Below are 24,584 nucleotides of genomic sequence, written 5' to 3' on the forward strand. Positions count from 1 at the left end.
TAGTAATGATTTCTTGGATTGTTAGTATTCAAATATGGGTATTTCCCCAAACTTTTTTTTTTAACATATAGCACAAGGTAAAATTTTTATGCTCCTATACAAAATACACAGAATTACTACTTGATTTTCGCACTGATATGCACTGGATACTCTGCATCAGATCAATTTCTTCCAAAGCAGCTTTCAAACCTTCTCACTGCTTATATCCCCAGGCTGAGAAAATCATTTCAATTTGCAGATGAAAGTATTAAGGATGCTAATATAGTGACAAGATTTTTTAAAATGTGAATATACATGTTTAAGAAGCAAGCAGACAAGAGGAACTATTCCTTTTTAAGAATCAATAAAGTTTATAAACAAAATAAAATGTGCAGAGAAAAAAAATAGGACAACGTCATATAGTATAATTTCTACTTAGTCAGCTACTAAAATAAGAAAGAATTTACATTGAAGTTATTATTTACCAAAGAAGTTATATTATGAACTTAGTATAGTCAAATTCCTTTAATTAAAACAAGTATACACCACTGTTATAGCTAGAAGTTGACAAATTACTCTTAAATGATTCACAGTTCCAGTCTCACCTCCATGCATACAGAGAAAGTCATTATTTGAAATTGGTCCTGGTTCTGCAAAAGTCTTGAATTTATTTAACCACTGCCTGGAAACATAGAACTGCAGAAGACTTGGTTCCATCATATTCAGCAGCCCTGATATCCTCCGTCTCTCCCTCTGTGCTTCTTCACTGCTCTTTCTATTACAGAAACAGAAATCATTAAACAAATCCAGATCCTTGTGTACAGCGCAGATAACCTACTTTGTGAAAAGAAAACTCTGCCTGTTAGTAAATTACCTGGGCCTTGCCTGTACTTCCCAGTTTACACAGCCTAAGAAAGTAAACAGCTGGGCTTCCAGACAGAAGCCAACTGCGCTGCAGAGGTGGTGCAGCACCCAAGGGCTGAGCCCATCTGCTCAGTTCCTCTCTGCAGTGTTTGAGATAAAGCTTTGCAAGCTGCACTCCTGGCCAGGTGTTCCTTCCTTACCTTCTCAAGTAGGGTTACACAGTAAGCAGATCAGGAAATTCCCCTACTTTTCCTGTATCCTCCTACTTTTCTCACTGTAAACTGAAAGTAATTCTGCTCTCCTGTTTTAAATGGAATAGAATCTCTCTTCTACAAGCCAGTAGTAGTCTTTTGTCGATATATTCTTTTTTAAAGACATATTTTATTAATGCTATTCTTTTCTTATTTATTTGAATATGTTAACCCACAATCAAAGATTTAGTGTTTTTTCTTGACTGCATGACTTCCAAATTCCTTTTACAAGGCCCACTAAGTGAGACTCATGGGCTCCATTTGAACAGTGACATGTGGGAGTGCTGCTAATGAAAATTCAAACATTCTCAGAACACATCTCATTTTTTATGCAACCCTGACACAAGGTATTTTGCAGCCAACTTTTAGTGGAAATTTGATCTTAGTACCAGAAATTTAAAATCTGAACACTGAGTTGCTTTTATTATCTCAAGCACAAAAGTTCCCTAGACTGAAGATGGTAATAACATGACTTCTCACTTTTCCTTTAAATTATCAGAAAGAGAATAGTCTATAAATAGTATTAAATTAAATGCATAATAAAATGGATTAAATTACAATACAGTAAAACCTTTATTGTCCTACATCCCATGCATCTAATAAAGACTTTGGACAATTCCAGTTAGAGCTCTAACAGTTAAAAACTTTCTGTGTGCAAAACCTCCCTGTGTGCAGAATTCCCTTCCTCTACCTGAAAATAAGGTGGCTTGTTCTTAATTGATGCTTAAAGTTCTCTTACTATGCAGATTTCATTTTCATTTTAACATAAACACTTCAGCTCTTACAGAGCAAGTGTTAAGGACATAACTGAAGGATTAAGTTTTTCTCCAGCATAGGCTTTTCTCATTGGTCAAATTCTTCCATTACAATTCTCACAGGGCAGCTAATTCTGAAAGCTGCCCAATGGCTTTAAGTTATTTACAGACATGACTCATAGGGGTATGATTATACTTTTGATGCCTTTCTTACCTGTAGAAGAGAACATAAGCTTCTGCATTTTGCACTGTGGATTCTGATACTTCTGTGACACTCTGGTCATCGAATTCATACCACAAGTTATTTAAATTGTTGCGACAATAAGCTATATAATGTCCACCTAGGGTGCAGGAAGCAAGAGTTATAAAAGTGCCTAGAGCTGCCCATTTTACTCTGTATCACATGAAAAGCAACCAAGTCATAAAAAACCCCACCAAATATTAAATGAGAGACACAGAATTGTTAGCAGATATGACTTTGAAATTAATTTCTCTCAAACTCAACATCAGCTTTTTTTTTAAATTTCTATTAGCTAGTGGTGGGTTGAACACTACTTTCAGCACATTCCTGTACTCTTCAAGCAGCATATTGTTTAATACAGTCCTGAACCACAACATTCAGAGTAAGATTGTCTGAACAATTTACTCTTGTCAGTTCCCATAACAAACTCTTTTCAAATCTTTGTATGCTTTCTAATAGAAAGTAGCACAGATATGGAACAGCTACATGATACCACATTCATAACTAACTGTGTTTCAAAGACTATTCTTAAAATATTTAAATTATTACTATTTTTGAATTCGTATTTAACTGCTAATAAGTAAATCTAATATCTGCTAAACTGCTTATGCGAAGCACAACTTAGCAAAGGACTAAATGGAAGTTGAAAAACTATCCAGTAAAACAAAAATAAATGGGAAAAAAATTCAAGCAATGGATACTTTAGGTCTGAGAAGTATGAGGGGGTAACTCCATAAAAATGTATATAGTTTCTGGCTTAAACATTTTCTTTCTCCTATTTTCCAAATCTTACAAATACTGACATCATCTAGGCAGAAATTATCTCGACATATAGCAATAAGATGTTTATTCAGCTACTCATCATTACCTACAAATAGCAGTTACCACCTGTTTTGGGGTTAAATGTCAGTGATCATCCAAAACAATTTATTTTTTAAAAATGACTGGTATCTTTGTAGTGCTTGGTAAACAATTTCCAAATATTAAAGCACTGACATAAACAGCAGTTATGTAGAGTAGCTGATCAACTGGCCATCTGCTGGCAACATTATTTGTACATTTATGTTGTTCAATAGTTTTCTTACTTAATATTCCTGGACCTGTTAAATTTTTTCCACCTTCAATTTTATTTTTGTATGCCATGTAATTTCAAAGATGTGCTAACTCTTTCAGAGCAAGCCTTAAATCTTCAGGATCAAGGTAAAAATCACAGCATTCATCTTCCACATTCTAATTACCACTGTTTATCTCTTTACCCTTCAGTATATAGTTATCATCCTTGAAGAAGAGTGCTGATGTACCAACTGCAAAGATAAAACAATCAACCTCATACTCACTGCTGGCAGTTCCATGGTGGCAGATGACAGACAGGAGATCGTAAGTCACGATTTGAGCTGGACTGTCCTTTGCAAGGAAAGGCTGAAGATCAAGGCCTTCCAAGGGAAAGGACACATGGGTCCCAATTTTTGTGGAAAACATGAGTTCATGTCTAAATCTTTTGAGATGAATGCACAGAATCTGTAAGGATTGACAGATTCAGTCAAGAACTACACATGCTATTTGATATTAAATACCCAAAAAACGTGTGCACCATCTTTTCCTTTTATAATCCCAAAAACAATAGTTTTCCTTATGAATTCAAGCATATTAATAAGCTCTGTGTTTTAATCAGCTGTGGCTACTAACATTGATGCAGCACTGAAAAATGTACCTTTTCTCAATGCACATATTGCACAGCCTTGTAATGAGGGACACTAATTCCTCCTGATTATTGCAGATATCGACTCATGCATTGAAGTGTAAGACTGGATTACTTTCTAAATGCAAAGTTACAAATGTTACTAGAGAAAAGCTTTCCATTCTGGCTGTGGTGTTAAATTCTGTGACTGACAGTATTAAACAGCAGTATATACACTAACACAGAATAGAAATGCTGTTACTGCCTGCAGACCAACTGTAATAACATAGGGAAATCCCATTCCTGCACTTGTCACGTACAAGATTAATTTTCTTACATGGTGAACAATCACGTTTGCTCACATTCTTAACAAATGCCAATATAAAGGTAGACTTCCATCACACAGCATTATAAACACAATTTACTCTGTGCCACTCATTTACTCTTACTTCCTAATCATGCAGAAAAAGTGCTTTAAAGTGCATATCATAACAGTACCTCAGGAAATTTTTGTACTTTGCAGAATTTCACTCCATTTCTTAACCTAAGCAAAGGAAAAAACAAACCAAAACAACCAATAATTAATTCTGAAAAGGTTTTACTTTATTGCTCTGGATCAGCAAAAGCCTAAGCTGAACTGCATTAGTAAACCCAAAATATTTCTGGAATGTAGACTAGACATGGAGTAGCCAAAATGATACAAACAATGATGGCTCATAAGACAAGACAATCTGTACTGCTGAAAAATTCAAAACAGCAAGTACAATCAAGTCCCAACAAGCTAACAGTTTCTCTTAACATAGAAGAAAAAAATTGAGGCTCCATGAAAGCTGATTATCCAGCAAAAGACAAAAGAAATGAACTAAGTTTACTTCTAAGAAATTGTCTACAGCACATACAAGAATTAATAACACTCCTGTAGCATAAAGGGCTTCAAGCAGTCTTCAGGCCACTTCTGTTTCCTGGTTCTTTAGTATTTAAAGCCATAGTTTAATTATTTAACACACCTTACTGACCTACTGCATATCAAGGGAAAGCTGCTAGTATTAGAGAGGGCTAAGAGCTTTTATTTTGTCAAACAAAACCAATTTACATCTAAATTGGAAGGGCATGAGAAAGAATTAAGTACATGCGGTAGGGTCAATTGGTGCCTCCTTGGGAAATATTCCTTGGGAATTCTGAATTTCTGACAGTCAGAACACAGGCTCATATCAAAAGATGAACAGTATTGGAACATAACCAACAGAAATACATGTCTCTTGACTAACAGAAACAGTAAAACCTCAAATTAAGACAAAGTAAAACAAAGGTAAAAGCCAGCTTACTTTTTACACCTTCCACAGCTGTACATGTTATCACCTGCAAACATCAGGGAGAAGAAAACCAGCCATCATTCTCTAAATCCAAACAGTTATCCTTTAAGTGTGTACATTTGATAGAAAAGTGTCAAGGGAATTTAGGTTGCATTCAATATTTAACAATCATAATAGTGTTGACATAGCAACTACAGGGGAGCTTCTTAGGTTTTATGTCTTCAACTATGAAGCAGCAGAGTATAATCTGAAGAGGCAATACTATATAATTTAAAAGGGAAATAATTTACTATGTCCAAATTGAGGTTATGAGAATGAATATTAATATAGTGGGTTTGAAATTTTTATGAGCCTTCAGTTGATATAATTTCACTAAACCAAATTCAGACTGACTTGACATTTCTAAAGCAGCTTTCATAGGCATTTATCTCAAATACTCAGTTGAATGAGAAGCTTACCTTTCTGAAATGAATGATCCCAAATGAACAAGGACTGACTGTATTATACCTTAACAGGTGGCCTCTGCTTAACTGCATTAAGCTAAGAAGATATTAATCATCTCATTGTGACAGGAGGAAAAAAAAACACAGAAGAAACACGTTCAGGTAATTAACCTCTTACCCTTGAGCTCATCTCTGGCGAAAAAGGCAGCAAGACAATCTTGTAAGGTTACAACTGGACCCCAAAACCAGCTAGGAACACATGAGACAACAAACCTGAAACATCATTGACAGAAAAGAAAGAAAACCAACAAATGTTCTGCCAGAAGAGCAGAAACTAGAAATTCAAAATAGATAATTCAATCAAACAAGGTAAATATTATTTACCTTTTGAAGTATTCCATAAAAAAGGCTATCCATCCCTGGGGGGCATATGCTTCTCCACATGACCCTGCCTTGACTAGAGATGTCTGATGACTTGCAGAATGGAGTTTAGCAAGATCTTCCTTACCTGGAATAGGCAAGGACAGATCCTGAAAGGTCTCCAGGGTTACAGACAGCTAAGGAAGAAAATAAATGAAACACAGTGGAGTTAAGCTTGAAGAGAAATGGTTAATTTGGTTAATTAAACTGAATTCTGTACAATTCACTAGTAACTACCAAGTCATTGCATAACTGAAAATTCCACTAGGTAGGAAATTATTATAAAAAAAGCACAATAACAAGAATTCATTTTCTAAGAAAGAGGAACCAAAAAATAACATTTTAGAATGAACTTGCACATTGTTATCACTGAAACATTTTTTTAGGTCATTATTATTTTTCTTCATATCAGTCATACAAAGCACTATGATTTTTGCTTCAGGCTGTGTTACACAAAATAGTTTCAGAAAGCTTCAGTCCATTTTTTCCACAGTATTTCACTCTGACATTATATTAACCTGATGTAACTGGACTCACTGCAAGGGAGACCCATCTGTGCATTTTCTTGCTCCTGCGCTTCATTTAATGATCACATAGTCACAGAGTCAAACATCTAACACATTTTAGAAATTTTTGCTTGTTTTTTAAACTTGTTCACCTGAGGACAACTTCAGAAAGCAGCTAATGATTCATATCATTGCAAAAGTTAGTGCCTTTACTTGGATTTTTTGAAAGACCTTATTTTCTTAGTCTCAATCTATCTGATAAGACAGTTACAGCACTATATTAGATCACTGTCTTTTCTTTGAAACATTAGGTACCTGAGAACTTAGGACAGTAGCATGTATACATTAGGATATTCAGAGCATTATTAAAAACTAATGAGACCTAAATGAAGTTGAAGAATAAGCTTCTCTCTTCATCCTTGCTGTAAACCAATTCTCAAAATTTTTTTTTCAGCTCTGAGTAAATATTCAGCCCAATGAATACAAGCTATTCTAAACACAAAGCACTGGTAGTAGCCACTATTACAATTTGAGAGTATGAAACACCCCAACCTTCTGAGGGAATCTGCCACAAAAGAATATCAAGTTACCAGAGAATGACTGCATTCATAAAGCAGTAAGAAAAGAACATATTAAAAGCCAGAACTTTCTCTTCTTACCCGATCACAGGTCAAGCACTGGACTGAACTTATTATAGTCCCATCAAATATATCAGAGATAACACTCCTGTACTTCTTGCGCTTCTTCCTTTTTGGTGACGATACCGTTGAAACTATAAAATGACAAAAGTAAAATACTGCAGTAAGGCAAAGTACAGTGGATTCTGATTACACTTCAGCTTTGTATAATATAATTAGAAGTCTCATGTTCAGAGTTAAATTATGAGCCAAGCCCTGTTTTCTATTTACTAAATATTTCTTAGGAATTACAAGATCACATTACTGCCATTATAGGCAATTCATGTGAGTTCCTCAAGCAGCTGGGGACAACCACCAAAAATATTTGCCTCTGTAAGTAAAACTCAAACTGTCAGTCTTGAAGTCTTCAGCCTATTGCTACATGATGGATTTCTCTTGGCAGGAATCCCCCAGGGTATAAAAAGGAACACTTTATTTGACACTTAATTTGATGGGATCTTCTTGGGAAGTTTTAGTCATGCTGGGCTGAAGAGCAGCATCACAAGGTCACTGTATCACAACACTGATGACAGAGGATTGAAGCAGGTTGATTAAAGGTACAACTGGAGTCCAGCCTAACAGCTGCTTATTAAAAAACCCCAGGTCTCTCAACCTCTCCTGGGCAAGCACCAGTGACCAAGCACCTCTTCTGACAGACTCACTTCAGGTTGTCTAAAACCCTCCTGTAATGGTGAAGCCAAAAGTGGAGACAGTAGCACAGATGCAGATCAAAGCTGCTGAACAAACAAACCAAGGAGGTCAATGATTTAAGCCCATTAAATCACTGTCATGCAACACTAATGCTAAAGCATTAAAAAGATAACATGAATGTTCAGAACTCACCTGCAAAGGCTATTGACATAATATTAAAGTTGTATTTGATTTTTGATTTGGTTTGGTGCAATGCTTTAAAAGCATGCTCTGAAAGCCAAGCTTTGCTTAAAAAATAGTTAGACAAACTGTTAGACAAATCAGGGAAAATAAAATTATATATTGTTCCTCATGCCCTAAAGCAGCACTGTCTTATATGTAAAAGTAGTAAAAGTCTAAATATTGCAGATGCTCATAAATGCATCCTGCTGCAGTGCCAAAAGAAATACTCAGCACTTCAGGGACATTAACTACCAGGAAGCAGCCAGCATTTACAGGTTTATCTACAGTACAATTACACTTTGCTCCTTAAATCTTAATTGACTAAAATGGTGATTTACTGAACTTCTGAAGAACCAGTGAGCTTATTCTCTGGAGAGCATTACCTTTGGGGTACTAACTTTTCATACCTTTCTCTTCTCTCTAAACTGGTGCAATTGAGAAAATTGTCTAAAAATACTATTCTGCCTTCCTAAAATAGAGGCAAATACTATTCATGCTTCAAAATAATCAGAAGATTATAGAAATACGGGGAATAATCTTGCATGTCCAGCTTATATAACACTCCCTTCTCCCCACCAGAAACAGAGCTAAAAGCCCCTTAGGAACAACCCTGCATTGTTACACAAGACAGAAGAAACACGATGAGAACTATAATACAGAGTAATTCAGTACCAGGAAGGAGAAAATAAAGAGACTGTACCTTTTTTGTGGACTTGTGCCAATGAAGAGCACGATGGGAATGATTTTGGAGGGCTGTTTGATAAGCGAGTGTTCATCCCTTCAACTGAGGATGGTGTTTGGGCAGCAGATATGTCATTCATGTGAACATCACTGATGTATTCTGCAATTCAGAGTTGCACAAATTCTGTGAAAAAAATTACTGCAAAATGAACAGACACAGTGGTCATGCAACTTATTTAACCACATTGTCAGGCTACGGGACATTTAGGCATGAAGCACCACTTCAGTTCCTTTGAAGTGAAGAACAAAGCAAAAAACCCACTCTTCTGGTTATCTGAAACCTTACCCAGTACAAAGGGTAAGGTTCCCAGTGCCAAGGGAATTAAAATCAAATACAGGGGACCTAAGCTGAAAAACCTAACTAAGTAGGGACATGGTTTACAAGTAAAACCACCTACCCTGTTTGACCTATACCTCTACTACATTCTACAACTCACCTCTACTCCCACAGATATTCTGGCTAAGATTTTGACTATTTCAATTGCACTTTAGCAATCCATTACCTGAGAATCTGCTGTGTATCTGTACTTTGACAGTTCCTTGGTTATTTAAAAATTCAGTGGTCTCTGAAACAGTGTTTGTGTCTTTTTCCAAGTCTTCCATAGAATTTGCTCGTTTAAGTTTGTTGCTTGATATTTTTTCTTTCTGCCAGTCTTTGGAAGTGACTGAATTGTTATCATCATCCTGAATTAACATGGTTGTTTCTGCAGGATCCTCTAAGACAGGTTTGAAAATTGTGTCATTTTCTGTTTTATCACAGTTACCACAGGATTCACAGGGCTGAAAGCTTAAGTCTGACTGGCTCTTATCTTCTTCCATACTCTCTTCAACACTCATAGGCTGGGCATCTTCCAGTTCTACAACTGGTTCTTTAAGTTCTTCATGAAGCAAATCCATGAGACAACGCAAAAATTCTTGTGCATCCTAGAATTTCAAACAAGTTTTTCCATATTACTCTATTTTATCTAGAAGACATTCACATCAGAAAAGATACAGATAACTCAAATGAAAGCTGGTTGTTAACGAAGAATAAAGAAAGTTCCTCTGTCCCAGATCTAATGTTCAAAACCACTTTCATTTCCAGACCATGTATGTTACCTGCATACATTTCTTGCATGTCACAAGTAATCTTATCATTCACGTTTCCTCCAAAACACTCCAATTCCCAAAATAAATTACTTAACAAAATGCAAAAATGCTGCCATAGATTACTGCAACGATAAATGTAACTCAAGTACCAATAATGTGGTCAGACCCCAGCTCTGCTTGTAGTGCAGCATTTTAGAGATAAAATGCTCCACTAAAATCAACCAGAGTCTTGCTTTCACTGGGAATGAAGTAAAATTACTATGATGTTACTTAGCCTGTCTTTCCAACGCATCACCCTGCCAACAATACTGCAATTCTTCTTCTAAAGCCTCAACAAGATTTCCCAAATGTGTTCCCACAAAGAGCTGTAATACTACAAGTCTAATTTGTGTTTGGAAACATCCTGAAAGCCACCAAATTTCATCAACCAGTGCAGCTGCCTGGTCTTTGGCAATAGAAAGTATCCAATAAAGCAGGTAGGCGAGAAAACAAAAGCCTCTTGTTGGTAACTACTACTGCTTTTATTTTCTTCTGTTTTCCTTTTTGTATTCTGGTTGTTCATAACAGTAATTTTTGCTGCTCAACATTCCCATCTATCATAGCAATTACTTATTAAGCTCAGAACTGCTGACTACAAAACATTTCTTTTCTTAAAAATTGCAACTTACAGAACTGAGCTTGGATTTGGGTAATGAAAAAAACTCCAGTATGCCTACTTGCTGGCAATCCTTTCACAAAAAACCAAAATTAACAAAAACATCAAGACACAGATTAAGAGATAAACATTCTTCATTAAACAACGTAATTTTCTCCTGAAGATTGGACATGGCTGCCCAACTTGCCCTAGGAGAGTGCTGGCTATGAAAGCCCTGCTGTGTTTTAATTGTTGCCATGAAACCTGCTGAACATACAACTAAACTATGATCCAGGCCTAACCAAAAAAGGTTCTCATTAACTGTTGCTCTGCATGGAAAAAGATGCTTTCATCAGCATTCAAAGCTGCAAGAATTAAGTTTCCATAGCAGTTTCTTTTTGGTTATCAAGGCTGAATTTCTGCTTTTTCAGAAATCTAGGTGGCACTTCAGAAATTCACGCGCGGATTATAGAACATTAATCTTAGTATTTAAACATTGACTTTACAGCTACATGCAGCAACTGAACATTAAAACACGTGTCCTAATATTTCACTCCACAAATAGGAAACATAATGGGACCAGCAAAATTCCTATTCATAAATGCAGATTCCCAAAAGACACTAGTAAGCTTTTCTAATTACAAGGTTTAAATTTTTCATCTAGTCCTAAAGCTCATCACGAAGTGCTCCACACTGTATGAATGCACCGATACACTGTATGAAGCAGCAACTGAGGAATGCCTTTCCTATATAATGACCCTGCCCTTTTATCAAGCTACCAACCTGAGGTTCCCATAACACACAAAGGGTGGGGCTTTCTTCCAAGACACTAAATGGAAACGGCATACTGTGTATTTTTTTAAAACAACATTGATAAACATCTATTAAAAATCTGTTAATTTTTTTTTTAACATCTTTATTTTCTGGGACTGCTCAAACATTAGCAGCATTATTTCCCACAAAGGAGAAGTTTAGATATTATTACTTGAATTTTCCTGAAAGAAAAGGAGTTATTCTACATTGAAGGCCTTTTGAGAATTTGATATAAATAAATATAAAACATGACTTAACTACTGATTATTCCATTTCAGATGATCTACATTCAAGTCATATTAACTAAAGTTTATGTTGCATTTGTTTTAAACAAAAACAGGAAGTAAGGAATCTAAAGCATTAGATTTCTGATTAAGAGATAATTTTATGGCTTACGCAGATTTAAAATCAGACATCGGAAAGTTTTACCTGTTGAGAGTAGCCTCGAAACATTGGATTAACAGTTTTAATTCCTTGAAATAAGCCAGTAGGAACAACAGATCCAGGCCTAAAAAAAAAGTTTTGAATATATAAACACTGAAAAAGAAAGCATTTAAAGAGATTTTTTTATCTTTACTGGGATCATACCATTACATGCAATGGAAAAGTGATACTATTAACCTTAACAAAACATAATTTTGGCATTGAATTATTAACTACACGATTTTTAAAAACCTGTCACCCAAGTGAAACAGCAACTGTATCAAGCCTTTTATGGCACATTTCTTGTCAGACCATCAGCTGACAGATCAGACATACTCTTGGCTCTGTGCACAATTACTGTTTCTTTACCTTTGTATTTACATTTTGAAGTATTTTCTTAGCTACATATTACACAAATACTATATAAGGAAATAAGAGAAACTGATAAAACATTGGTATGGAATCAAGGACACAGAGAGGATAAAATACCTAAATATTTTAGATGTATTTCTGGCAAATATAAGCATTTTTAAGAGCTTAATACTTGTAATCCAATCTATTTCTTGTCCTATCTTTGGTATGTCTGAAAAAGAACAGGTTATAAGGAGTGCTTAAGCCCTGCAAGTCAGTCTTTCCTTCCTAATTTTTTTTTTAAGAGGAATTCTTTTTTTTTAAGAGGAATTTATGATCACATAAAATAAAAATTAGAAACCTAGGGCAGATTAATGCATTCCTCATGACTCTGGAATTTATTTATTATCATTTCATCACCAAAATGACTTAATACCTGCTTTTGTGCCAGAGTTCTGTCATCAGCTTGAGGTAACTTTTACAAATTGCAGGTTTCTTATCTGTTCGGGCTAAGCCCCCACAGTCAAGAAAAAAGTGCGTCAAAGGTGGGCTGAATAAAAAAAAGAAAACAGTAATTTTTTCAGGTTGTTAAAATACAAGAGGAAATCTGCATTTCATAGAGGATTATATCATAAGAGTAATGCTATTCTGTAACTGAACAATTCCACCTCCTACGTTCTTAAACACTGCAACCAAACATTTCCTGGTAGGACAACTTCAGCAGTACCGCCACGCTGCCCCTCAAATGTGCTCTGACACTTCTCAAAGCACCAAAATTGTCTGGTGGGATTCAAATTGAAGGCAATTCCTACAAGCTGTCACAGAAGTACACACATACCACTCCAGCAACTTCCACCACAAGCCTAGTCCATTAACACCATTCCAAACAAATATTTAATCTAGAATCCAACAGTGCCACAAGATGTATGCAGGCAAATAATTTATATTTAAATGATTATTTCATGCAGTGTTGCCAGCTCACTTACTTTCTCCTCTCCTTTCATCCTCCTTTCTGAAGTCATAATCCTCATGTACGTTGCACCCATTTCTTTCAAGAAAGGTGACATCCCAGCATACATACTTTGGCATTTCTCAACAGAATATTATCCTCATGGTGCCTTTTCCACTTCTTTATCTTCTAGAGAGATCTGCCTCAGTTCTCCTCTCTGTCACCAAAGAGCCCAACGAGGCCCTTAGCCCTGCCTGCCCTTGGCCTGTGGCTCACAGTGACCCCATGTGACTCCTGCTCAGGACCTGCCATCACCCTGGCACTCCTGCTGCAGGAAGTCTTCCAGCTGGATACTGTTTCTATCCCTTCCACTTCTGCAGATTTCTTCTTCATGAACCTGTCTAGAATTCCCACAGATGGCATGGGATTTTGCACTCCATCATTCCTACCATGACTTAGCACAGAATGCTCCAGACACATTCTTAGTAACAACTGAATTCTGATCCTAATATCTCTTTTCTTGAATTAAGAGTTTATTCTTATGCATTTCTTTTGCTTTTTCTGTAGCAAAAGACAAATAAATACAAAGACTAAACCACAAATCCAGTAGTTTTTTTTCAGATTTTCTTCTAATTTCTAAAACTGCATATATTCTTATTTAGGAGGCATTGGAATGAAACAGAGAAAAAGCTGAGTGGCCCATATACCATAATAAATTGTTTGCAGTATATAAGACTGAAACTCAACAAATATATGTTCTCTTCCACGGTAGTGCATCTCTCCAAACCCCTTAATTCCATCTGGGAAAAATGCATGCATAAGCAAATATAAAACTGCATTAACTATCATTGTCCTTACCAGTTGGAAAGAGCTTGTAAAGCTGCATTCATGTAACAAGTGTTTCCAATATTCTTTAATCCTGTTAGACCTGGAAAACAGAATAAATACAAATCTGTTAATCCAATAATTCCTAGAAAATATATACTAATTAAAATACTTATGGAACACTTGGTATGCCAATTAAAATGCAGAATTGCAACTACAAGAAACATAGGACTCCTATACGAGTACCAATCTAACTAGAAGTAGTAATTAAATGCTCTAATCTCAATTGACTAAAGAACACTTCAGACAAGTGGATTGTATTTCATCTTACCAACTTTTCATGGTTTATGACACCTACAGATTTTAATTTAAAACATATTTATCAACACCAAAGTTTTACTTCAGCCTAATGACTTACCTGTTCAGTAAAACTGTTGCTATGCTGCATTTGTAACTAATCACATTACCAAAAGCTTTTCTAAGATTTCACTCTTCTGTCCCAAATTCACACTAAATCAGATTACACTCAATATTCAAAACCTACTCAACATGTGATTATCCCAGGCTAGTCCTGCAATTAGTCCTTTTCTATTCCAATGATATACCTTTATTTTTATTAACAGATTGCTCAATTTAGACTTTCCTACACTGTTTATTTTCTAAGTCACACTGTTTACATTCTTTACAGATAGTCACATACACCTTTTTCACACACATGAAAGTTACAAAATTATTGTGTGTGAGGGAACAGTAACATTTCTAAGCAAAGAATCAGTAAGTCCCAAAATTTAAAAATCATGAGAAACATTCAGCAATCAGTACTGATGACTATGCAATTCTTGAAGTCTAGGAGCTCTCCTGGTAGTTTTGGTCTATAGCAGAAAAATAAAAGTTACTAATAAAATCTTCCTACATCTGAAAACCACTTGGGTTACTTCAGTTACAATTTCCAATAGACAGGACTTCAAAATTAAAATTTAAAATGTCTTTCTATTTGTCTGAATGAAAATACAGTCCTGCTTCCTGTATCTGAACATGCATTCCAAACTCTGCTACAAAGAAAACAATTGCTCTTATATGGAAATTGGAAAGCAAGACCAGTTAGAGGATTTTGATTTTATTTCAGTTTCTTTAGAAGCAGCACATACTTCAGGAAGATGCTCTCACTGCATTTTTCCAGCCTGAAGTATTGCAAGGAAAGATTTCAAACAAACTTCTTTTCTTGTGAAGATATATTCTAATGTTTGCTTCATCAAAAGCATTTCAAAAGAAATTTTAGGAGCAAAGTTAAAACAAAGCTAAAGAAGTTTCTTCCTTTCAGTTTGAATAAGTGTCTTAACAGTCACATCATCATTACTGGGAAATTAATGCAATTCTAATTGCATATTATTGCAAGTTAAGCTACATTCCCCAAAATATTAATAGTACAAGAAGAGATAAAAATATACAAATAGACACATTGGTTGGAGAAACTAACTAGGAATAGAACACATGGTGTAATGATGTAAGGGCAGATGGCAAATTGGTGGGGTGGTGTCACATCCTGTAAGGCTGTGCCAGACAACAGAAGGGAAAAGGCAGATTTTCTGACCAATGCCAGCAGACTTTAGGAGAGGGAAAGCTGGTAGTAGAGCTGAGTGAAGGAGAAATGAGAGCCATTGCTGTGGTTTAACTCTGGCCAGCAACACAATGCCCCAGAACTGCTCACTCACTCACTCACTCCCTAATGCTGGGATGGGCAGGGAACTGTAAAAGTGAGAAAAATTATGGGTTGAGTTAAAGACAATTTAAAGACCAGTGAAGAAAAAGCTGTTTGCACAAGCAAAGCAAAACAAGGCATTCATTCACTACTTCCCCCAGACAGGGAGGTAGGTGTTCGCCATCTCCAGGAAAGCAGGGCTCCATCATGAATAATTGTCACCCAGGAAGACAAACACCCTAACTCTGAAAGTCCCAATCTTCCTTCTTCCTCTCCCAGGATGCCACATTATGGATTATTCCACTGATCACTTGGGTCAGCTGTCCCAGTTGTGTCCCCTCCCAACTTCTTGTACACCCCCAACCCACTCCCTGGTGGGTAGTGTGGGAAACAGAAAAGGTTGACTGAGTGTAAGCCCTGCTAAGCAATAACTGAAACATCTCTACATTATCAACCTGTTTTCAACACAAATCCAAAAACACAGCCTCACAGCAGCTACTCAGAAGATAACTAATTCTTGCCCAGCCAAAACTGGCACATGCATAAATTCAAATAAGTTTTCTCTCATCACTGATAGAAAACAAACTGCCTTGACATATGCAATGGTATCTCAAAAATAACACCTCACCAATATGCTAGTCATTTTTCTGAAAAAATGGTACTTAGCAATATTTTCTTTACCATCAAATACACACATAGTTTTTAGAACGATCAATAATAATTACAGGCTTTAAAGAAATAGTAATTATTATGTTCTCTTATGAAATGAAAGATTAAAACTTCACTGCTTGGGATTAGCTTTGCTGTTTAGGATTTCATCACTCTAATTTTCATCTTTACACTAGATTTAGTATTAGGGTGGGGTAACCTTTGATATGAGAAAGTTTGGCAGTGCATGAAATCAATTATGTCAAGGAGAAAATAAATAACCAAAACACCACACTAGGATACTACAGGCTCAGAAAAGGATTATTCAAAATATAGGAAAGTATTTAAATCAGGAATCTTTTAGGGCAAAGAGGCAAAACCAGTAGAACAGATTTTTAAAAAGCCTACTTGAACCAGAGTGGCTATAATACCAACTGCACTGAACATTACTCCAACATGCTTTTGGCAATAGCCAAACTCAGGCAACAGCCTCTGCTCTGAAGGTAAGAAACATTGCTGCAAGAAAGGCAAAACTAAAAATAAACACCTGAGTTGGAGCAGAAGAATAATGCATGGGGTTTTGCTTTTATTACCTCTGGTTTTCAATTCATCTTCTTCCACTTCTATATCTAAGTCATCAAATACAGCTGCTAATGGAATCTTCAGTGTGGGATTACTGGGTATTTTAAAATCCTTAAAAGGAGGAAAAGAATATTTACTTTAATTCATCACTTTTCCACTTAATAAAGCTTATGTGTAATTTTACCAACAAATCTAGAACTGGAAAATCTGAATGCATTTTGAAATCTCACTGCACAGGAAGTGAGAACACCAGGATTTCACAGGTACCCTGAGAAGGTTTACTAAGAACTCCCCCATGCTTTTGTTATCAGATCCCTGTGTGATTTTTATAACAACAGCTGAAGAACCAAAACAAAGCCAGGGATGGCATTTCTTCCCCCTGGATAACAAAGCAGCCAGCATGGAAGAGCTAAAGCAGGAGTTATCACCTAAGCTCATATAGGTGTTTTTGATATGCCACAAGATGGCTCACTACAGTTAATGAAGACAAATTAAACTTTAGAAAGAAAAATGTACAAATAGAGAAACAAACTAGTAGATAGGTAGCCATTTATTGAATTACAGGCTCTTTTTGTGAGCACATAAATAAAAACCCTGAACAAATGCCTCATAGACTTTGTAAGTTCCACAGATTTTTCTGCATATTATATCTTTTTCCTTGGAGAACTAAAGAAGGTTAAATATAATAGAACAGAAATTCAGAAGTCTGAACTCAGCTTTATATCAAGTGATAAGAATTTTTAGACAACAGAATTTTTTTAATTCCAGCCGTCATATTCCAATTGAGCTGCTAGCAGTTTATGAGAAAATGATCAGATTACATTAATATTAAATACTAAACTTTGAAGTAAATATATTTATCATACAGACTGAAAAGCTGCCGATCTTTCTGTTCAACCTGTGCAGGATGATCTCTCTTTTATTGCTCAATGTCTCAAACAGAACACATTTAGAAATACTGCACTTCTACTTGTGACTTTTTACCTAGTTACCTGCCACATTTATGTAACTACATTACATATGCTATAAAGAAATAACACTTCTATTTTCAGCTACCAGCATTATTCCAAACAATTGCAGTGTAACTTTTTCCAAGACAACACTTATCTAAGAAAAAAAAAGATCAGAGTGAACACTATTGATGCCAGTAAAGCCAAAAAAGTTTTATGAAAATATAGAGGCATTAACAGAAAGTTCAGCCACAGGACTGGAGGAAAAGTCAGTCTCTCCCTTAAGAGAAAAAACAATTTTTATTGCAAAACTACAGCTGCCTTTGTTCCCTTAGGTTAAAAGTACCTGCACACTGTTTTCTTGTGCTTGATGAGACAATCTTGTACTTGGCAGGGGAGAATGAGATCCTAATTTTCTGTCCAGGAATACTTCCTTACTACAGGCGTAACACCAAACACGGAGAGTAGTAAGGTTGACAGTTAGACAGTGCTTTGTCTCCTGAAACAGAAAGAAAACCACAACTGGGATTCAGAAACTGGGAATAACTAAATACTCATACATACAGGCTAGGATAGATATCTTGAAATTCCAGGTTTTTCAACAATGAAACAAGTATGCATGTTAGAATATTAAAAAAGAGCAATCCAGTTACTCAATTCTAGCACAAACATTCATTTTTAATACAAATCACTCAAACTAGCAATAAGATGCAATCAGAATCTAAGACACTGTCATATCTAACATGCCTCTCTGTAATTAAAAAAAATAAGAAGGCCTTCATATGCTTGTTCTAACAAGTGCTACAATTCACAATGAACCAGTTTTCAAGGAATATCTGTAACTGGCCACAATGGGAGCTACCTCCTCTACAATGTTTATTTCTACTGGTTTGCTGCAAGAAATTCAGTCTATCTGCAGCAATCTGAAGACTAAGATAAAATTTTTAGTTCAGTTAGAGTAACAGGTCCTCATATTAAAGCAAAAATTCTAGAGTCAAATAGTTACTTTGTTGACAGCTTCACACTCTGAAGCAATATAAACTTGGCAGATGAACATTTTTCTTGTTCAAATCTTAATATTTTTTAACCTCCTTAATGTAAGATGGGTGTGCAATTGCTATCTTCCTCCAAATATTTTCACTAATTCTTCCTGTATTTCTTCCTTATATATGTCAGTATCAGCCCAGTTTATAGACAATAAGGGATTTACTAGAAATTAGGAAAATACTACTACTGCTGCAGGATGCCCAAGTTCCTCCTCCCTTCATTTAACAAAATCTTGTACAAGAACAATGTTTTTAATGTAAAGTGGGCTAAAATCTCATTAGCTAGCACTCCCCCTACTAAAAACATCAGCTTTACATAAATAAGTCAAACAATTTTGAAAATAAGAATATGCTTAATTCTGCAGCTTCAGATCCACACATAATTAAAGACTTCAGAGCAATGGCCTAATCACTTCCTTGGAGTGGGCACAATGACTATCTGCAGTACAGGGAACCTTGCTGGTGTAAAGTGGAGTAAGCAAAAGGTGATTCATGCCAACCTCACTTCTCTCATTTTAATAAGTTCATCGATGTATTTATTAAAGAAGAACCCAGAAAATTGCTTACTATCCTCAAATTAAAATTAAGCAGTAAGAAAATCAAGACAAGGATGTCACTGACAGAGAATGAATAGCTTGCTTGCTTTCTCCTACCTGGCAAGTACATAACATTGCTAAGGCAGCATGCAAAGCAAGAAACTTCAAACTACAGTAAGAAGCCAAGAGGTATAAAACTGTAGGCAAGAAATTCAGGTACCATCTGGTCCCCAACTACTCTAGAAACACCTCATTTCTGAGTCTATTGTAAAGGCTTTAGAACTGTGATTCAGCTTTAAATACCTTCACGGGTTCTTTATCAGTTGTTATACAGATTTATATTAATACACTACCAATTTGTATAAATACTCTTTCTTCTCAAGGTCCTGCTTCAAAACAAAACAAAAAAGAAATCAGGAGCGGTGGTAAAATCCAATCATAACACCACATACCTCTGGTAAAACCCCTGTATAAACCATTATTTCCTTTTAATATTCACCAGGGTTTTCCAGTAATTTTAGAGATCAAAAATTGTTCTGCGTGGAACTTTAGATGCATTTACTGACAAACTGCAAATTGATGGCAAGACTTTCATTAGTCTCAAAATCAGCAACTCAGAAATGACATGCTTGTAATACTGCCACCTCTCTGTGCTCAGAATACTTTGTTTACATGTGTGTGCCCAGAACACACAGTGAGTTTAAGACCCAAACCTATGCACAGAAGCTGCCCAGCCCTGGCAGAACTTGGCATGCTGGGGAACAGAGTGCACACACTCCACTGCTCCCACCAAGCTGGATCCAGGATCAGGACATAGCAGGAAAGCATACGCTCAGCTCAGCCTACAGTTTCTTCATCTGAAACAAGGAGCATCTTGCAGAAACAAAGCACCTCTCTTTGGCAATTTATACTCCCTATCTTGCATCTCTTCAGCTGCCCATTAATGCAACTTTCCTCCTCCTACCCACGAGAAAGCCACAGTCCCAGAAATTTAGACTAAAGTAGTGAAGTACTAGGCATAAGCTGAGGTACTCAGTAACTCTTTCATCTGTGCATCTTGAAAATCATCAGTATTAATTGTCCTTCTTTTTTCATTTGCACCATCTTCTTTAGAAGAATTGCATAATTATGCAGCTGCACAAAACCTGCAAGCACACGTACTCCTAAATTAGCAAGATCTGCTTCTATAACATGAAAAACAATCACAGCTAATCAAACCTCCACACGGTTAGCTAACATAGGTTATTGACTTCATTGAAATAAAAGTTCTTAAACTCCATTGCTTCAAGGAACTGCGTTACCAGCAAACACACATACCTGGGAATGGGTGGTACTGTGATCAACATGGGATTCACCACAGCCAACATAAGTACACCTGTTCTGTTGGGCAAGATACACAGAAGTATACAGAATTAAAAAGTGGTCTCAAACAGGTTTACAGAATAGGAATTTACTGCCAGTCCCTTTAAAATCCACTCCAATTTCAAACTGGTAGGACTTGAGTCCTACACAAGCCAAGAGACATGCACAGTAAACAATGGAATAAATATCACCTAAAGCAAAAAAGAATGCTGCAAGATTTAACTCAACTTCTCGCACTGATAGGCAATGTGTAGAATATAATTTTTTTTTTGCAATTTCTATATATTTATTCATATTACTGACAACATGCATTTTACAATTTCTTATTTGGTGAAGATTGTTACAGAAAATACAAAGTTAATCCACTGTCTGAGTGATGAAATACTGAATGGCAACAGCCTCAGACATACAAAAATCCCTGCAAGTCCCTATCTGCAATGCTTACTCACTAGAGCATTACTTCACAACTAATTAGCCTCTTCACCTTTACATAAGTTTCCAGCACTATATGGCTCAGAACTTGCCATATTCTAGTTATAACATGCAAAATAATTGCCAATTTTAATCATGCTCATTGCAAAATATATTTGGCTGAGTCAAGTGTGGAATCTTGCAGCTGCTGATCTTCAAGCAATTTTTGCTAATTCCTCATTTGCATGAGTCAGGCCAATCACACAGGAGGGTACAGCATGTTATCTGTGTAACTCTAAGCACATTAATTTATATAATCAAATAGTAGCTGAACACGGCTAATTTTCTATATTAAATGATCACAGATATTTGATAAGTTACAGATCGTTTACATGCTGGGATCTCACCACGTTTTTCTACTGAAAAAGGTGAAGACAAGATGCCAATTCATCCCAGAGGAGAAACATCACAGCATGACATTAAGTGTCCTACTGCAACTACAAGATCTCCTATGGAAATGTTAGTATAAAATATAGTTTTTCAGTAATAGTCTAGGAGCCTTATGTGAAAAATAAAAAACATTGTTTTAAGTTCCACAGCATTTGCCCACCTGCCAGGTAGATGCATCGCTGAACACCTCTTCCCTACTCCCAAGAGGTTTGTTTATACATAATTAAAACTTCAGGCCATCTAACAAAAGACATTAAACACTGTTTCTTTCCCCCTTCATCTATGTTATTGATAGAAGGAGCAAAATAATATGATCTCTTAATTGTTACCACTGTCCACCTAAAAGGACAAAAATGAAGGGCATTTTAAAAAATGCTCATACATACACTTAAAGGGGGGCATTAGCCTAGAGATCCTTCTGACAGTACTTAAAGAAAAATTGCCATTAAATGAAGTCAAGCCTACAGGGCAAAATTTCAACCTCTGTAAACATCTGTAAAAAGTCCAAAGAACTCAAAAGACATTTTAAAAACTAAGTTAACTATATGCTTTCCAGTTGGGATCAGTCAGCAACATATTTGTATTTTCTTTAAATACAGTGAAAGTTACAGTTTTTTGCAGACAGCAAGGATAGTCAGGCAAAAGCAAATTTATGACAGGGTAAAGACTGAAACTTGAACAAAGTAAGGAGAATGTTCATACAAGCTTCTGCAAGTTTCAAAACAAGGAGTTTTTTCTTTGTTTTGCTTAAGAATAAAAGTCAGAGTAGGCATTATTCTGTAAAATGTTTGCATTTACTACTAGATCTTATGACTACAAATGCTATGAAAGGCTTATAAAAAGTAATGTAATTAATTCAGGAATAATATATTATTTTTTAGATCTACTGACCCAGGGAAAAGATTAAAAAAACCTTCAAAACTTAAGAGCTAAAAAGTATCATAACTCAAGTAAAAACACTAATGTTATCTTCCTTCTTATAACAAAATCCTCATTTTAAGCATATTATTCTTAAATTACAAGAAGTGTGTACCCGAGAGAAGGCAAATAATTTAAAAAATAAAGAACTACAGAAGAAATTTTGTTTTTAAATGATAAGTTAAACTAATTTCAAGAACTTCGTTACAGATGTTTCTTTAAAAAAATACTTTATCTTTACTAGAAAATGACTCTACTGTGGAACAACAGAACAACTTACCTCTAAGCATGCCCAAAGGTTGGGTCCTCTGACTTTACAGTCCTGACAAGTGCCCTATTAAAGTTCAACACAAAAGCAAGTTTTATTTCACTTATTTTCACCAGTAAACCACAACTTCAAGACAAAATGAGAAAAAATACTGTAAAGCTTAGATTAATCCCTTAATGGCTTTAAAGTTAACTTTTAAAAAGGGATATGTTGATAACCAATCTAGTTTTTGCTTCCCATAATCTCAAGATCAGCATATTTTTTGACTAAAATGTCAGATTTATTTTTGAGTTTTCATCTTAAACCAAAAATTGCTTTTCTAAGTAAGGCATAAATATCACCGTATCACATTACTGCAATACTCCTTCTAATTGGTCTTTCTTATAAATTTAACATAAAAAGAAATTATAGTGATAGAACTTTTAGTAAATTCATATTGCTTCTTGCAGACACTACCTGCAACGGTTTAGAGAAACAAGATGCAACAGGAGGAAAATGCTGTACTCCTCAGCAGCAAATTAACTGTTATAGAAATTAAGCACCATGGACAGAAAAGTTTTCACTTCTCAAATGAGCTACAAGATCCTTCCTTGTTCCATTTATTAATATTAGTTTGAAACCAAGAGTTCAGGGAGGGGAGGCTTCTCAAACTGTGGCTTCTCCATCAAAAAGAGAACTGTTTCCCAAGTAAACTCAAGCATAAATTTCTTTGTTACACTTTCTACTTGAAGTCAGTTGTGCTATATTACATTGACAGTCCAAGTAACTAAATGCTGCAACGGCAATGAAAATGAACTTCAGCTTGGTGTTCTGTTAACTCTTCTAACTAATTATTCCAGTAAAACATCAATTGTGGCAAAGGTGCTCTTTAGGTGCTGAAAAATAGATTTTCAGCTTCATCAATCCCACAATTCTTCTCACACTTTATTTAAACCCTACTATTCCAACAGAGGAGCTTTTACCCATGCTTGACATTTAAATGCACCTTATAACTAATAACACACTAAAATGTGGACCTAAAAAACCTGACCAGTTATCAGTGATAGGAAGAAAGTGAATTGCTACAACTCACATGAGATTTCTGTATCAATTCCTCCTTTGTTATCTCACCAACTGATTCCAGGTGTGGGCAATTGCTGCTGGGTGACGACATGGCTGAAGCTGTCTTTTCTGAGATGCTGTAGCTGTAATTTTCAACACCAGAGAATCACCTGTCAACAGAAGTAAGAATAAGTAAAACCCAATTCCTTCGAATAGACAGCAATACTAGATATCTAATATGCAACAGATACATAACTTTTAAAACAATGTGCCTCTTTAGACTAGGTTAGTATAAACAACTTTATAAAGAGACCCCAATAGACCAAAACTATTGCTGACTTTCAAAATGAAATCCAATGACTTCTAAGTAAAACGAAAAGAATTCTGAATGGAGCAGAGGTGATTTGGGTCAATTATTTAACTTTCTGGCTCTGTCAGGGCACCCAAGTGATATAAACATTAGTTTTCAAGCTAACCTAACCTGGAACTGACAGTGGCTTTGCCTGTATGTTCTGGAAAAGGATCTTTGCAACACTGCTGAAGCTGTGAAGGCTGAACTGCAGGAACACAAGACTCGTTTATCACAGGACAGAGAAACTTTATCTTGGTTTTATTTATTTACAAAGACACATTCTAGGTTCAGACATATTATGTCTCAGAAGAAGACAAACTTGTGACTCAGACATAGCACTAAACACTCAGCAACACTTTAATCTTGTTCTCTTTGCCCATCCAAGGTCTCTGGGGTAGACACAGAAACTTATCAGAAATAAAGAATGCTACATATAATCACTTTGTTATTATTATTTCAATAGTTGCACAGAAAGCAACAGAAGGAAAATAAAAAT

At 35.7% G+C, this 24,584-nt stretch overlaps 1 protein-coding gene across 2 annotated transcripts in view; it reads right to left on the reverse strand.

Moving 5' to 3' along the window:
- USP33 (ubiquitin specific peptidase 33) overlaps positions 1-24,584 on the reverse strand; it is a 37,651-nt gene that overhangs the window by 8,115 nt on the left and 4,952 nt on the right. Inside the window, exons 2-19 of one of the 2 annotated variants that reach the window (XM_084211483.1) lie at positions 23,768-23,906; positions 22,708-22,761; positions 20,604-20,666; positions 18,051-18,203; positions 16,766-16,865; positions 13,859-13,928; positions 12,488-12,601; positions 11,707-11,785; positions 9,245-9,665; positions 8,701-8,841; positions 7,110-7,222; positions 5,909-6,081; positions 5,703-5,773; positions 5,094-5,127; positions 4,267-4,312; positions 3,428-3,608; positions 2,064-2,190; positions 585-754 (exon numbers count right to left, since the gene is read on the reverse strand). In XM_084211483.1, coding sequence (XP_084067609.1) covers positions 585-754; positions 2,064-2,190; positions 3,428-3,608; positions 4,267-4,312; positions 5,094-5,127; positions 5,703-5,773; positions 5,909-6,081; positions 7,110-7,222; positions 8,701-8,841; positions 9,245-9,665; positions 11,707-11,785; positions 12,488-12,601; positions 13,859-13,928; positions 16,766-16,865; positions 18,051-18,203; positions 20,604-20,666; positions 22,708-22,761; positions 23,768-23,848 — 2,191 coding nt within the window. In that variant the 5' untranslated portion in view covers positions 23,849-23,906. Of the gene's footprint in view, positions 1-584; positions 755-2,063; positions 2,191-3,427; positions 3,609-4,266; positions 4,313-5,093; positions 5,128-5,702; positions 5,798-5,908; positions 6,082-7,109; positions 7,223-8,700; positions 8,842-9,244; positions 9,666-11,706; positions 11,786-12,487; positions 12,602-13,858; positions 13,929-16,765; positions 16,866-18,050; positions 18,204-20,603; positions 20,667-22,707; positions 22,762-23,767; positions 23,907-24,584 lie in introns of both variants that reach the window. The other variant, XM_084211482.1, reaches the window with a different exon arrangement.

Source organism: Fringilla coelebs (genome assembly GCF_963513975.1).
Source record: "Fringilla coelebs genome assembly, chromosome: 9".
Lineage (NCBI taxonomy): Eukaryota > Metazoa > Chordata > Aves > Passeriformes > Fringillidae > Fringilla > Fringilla coelebs.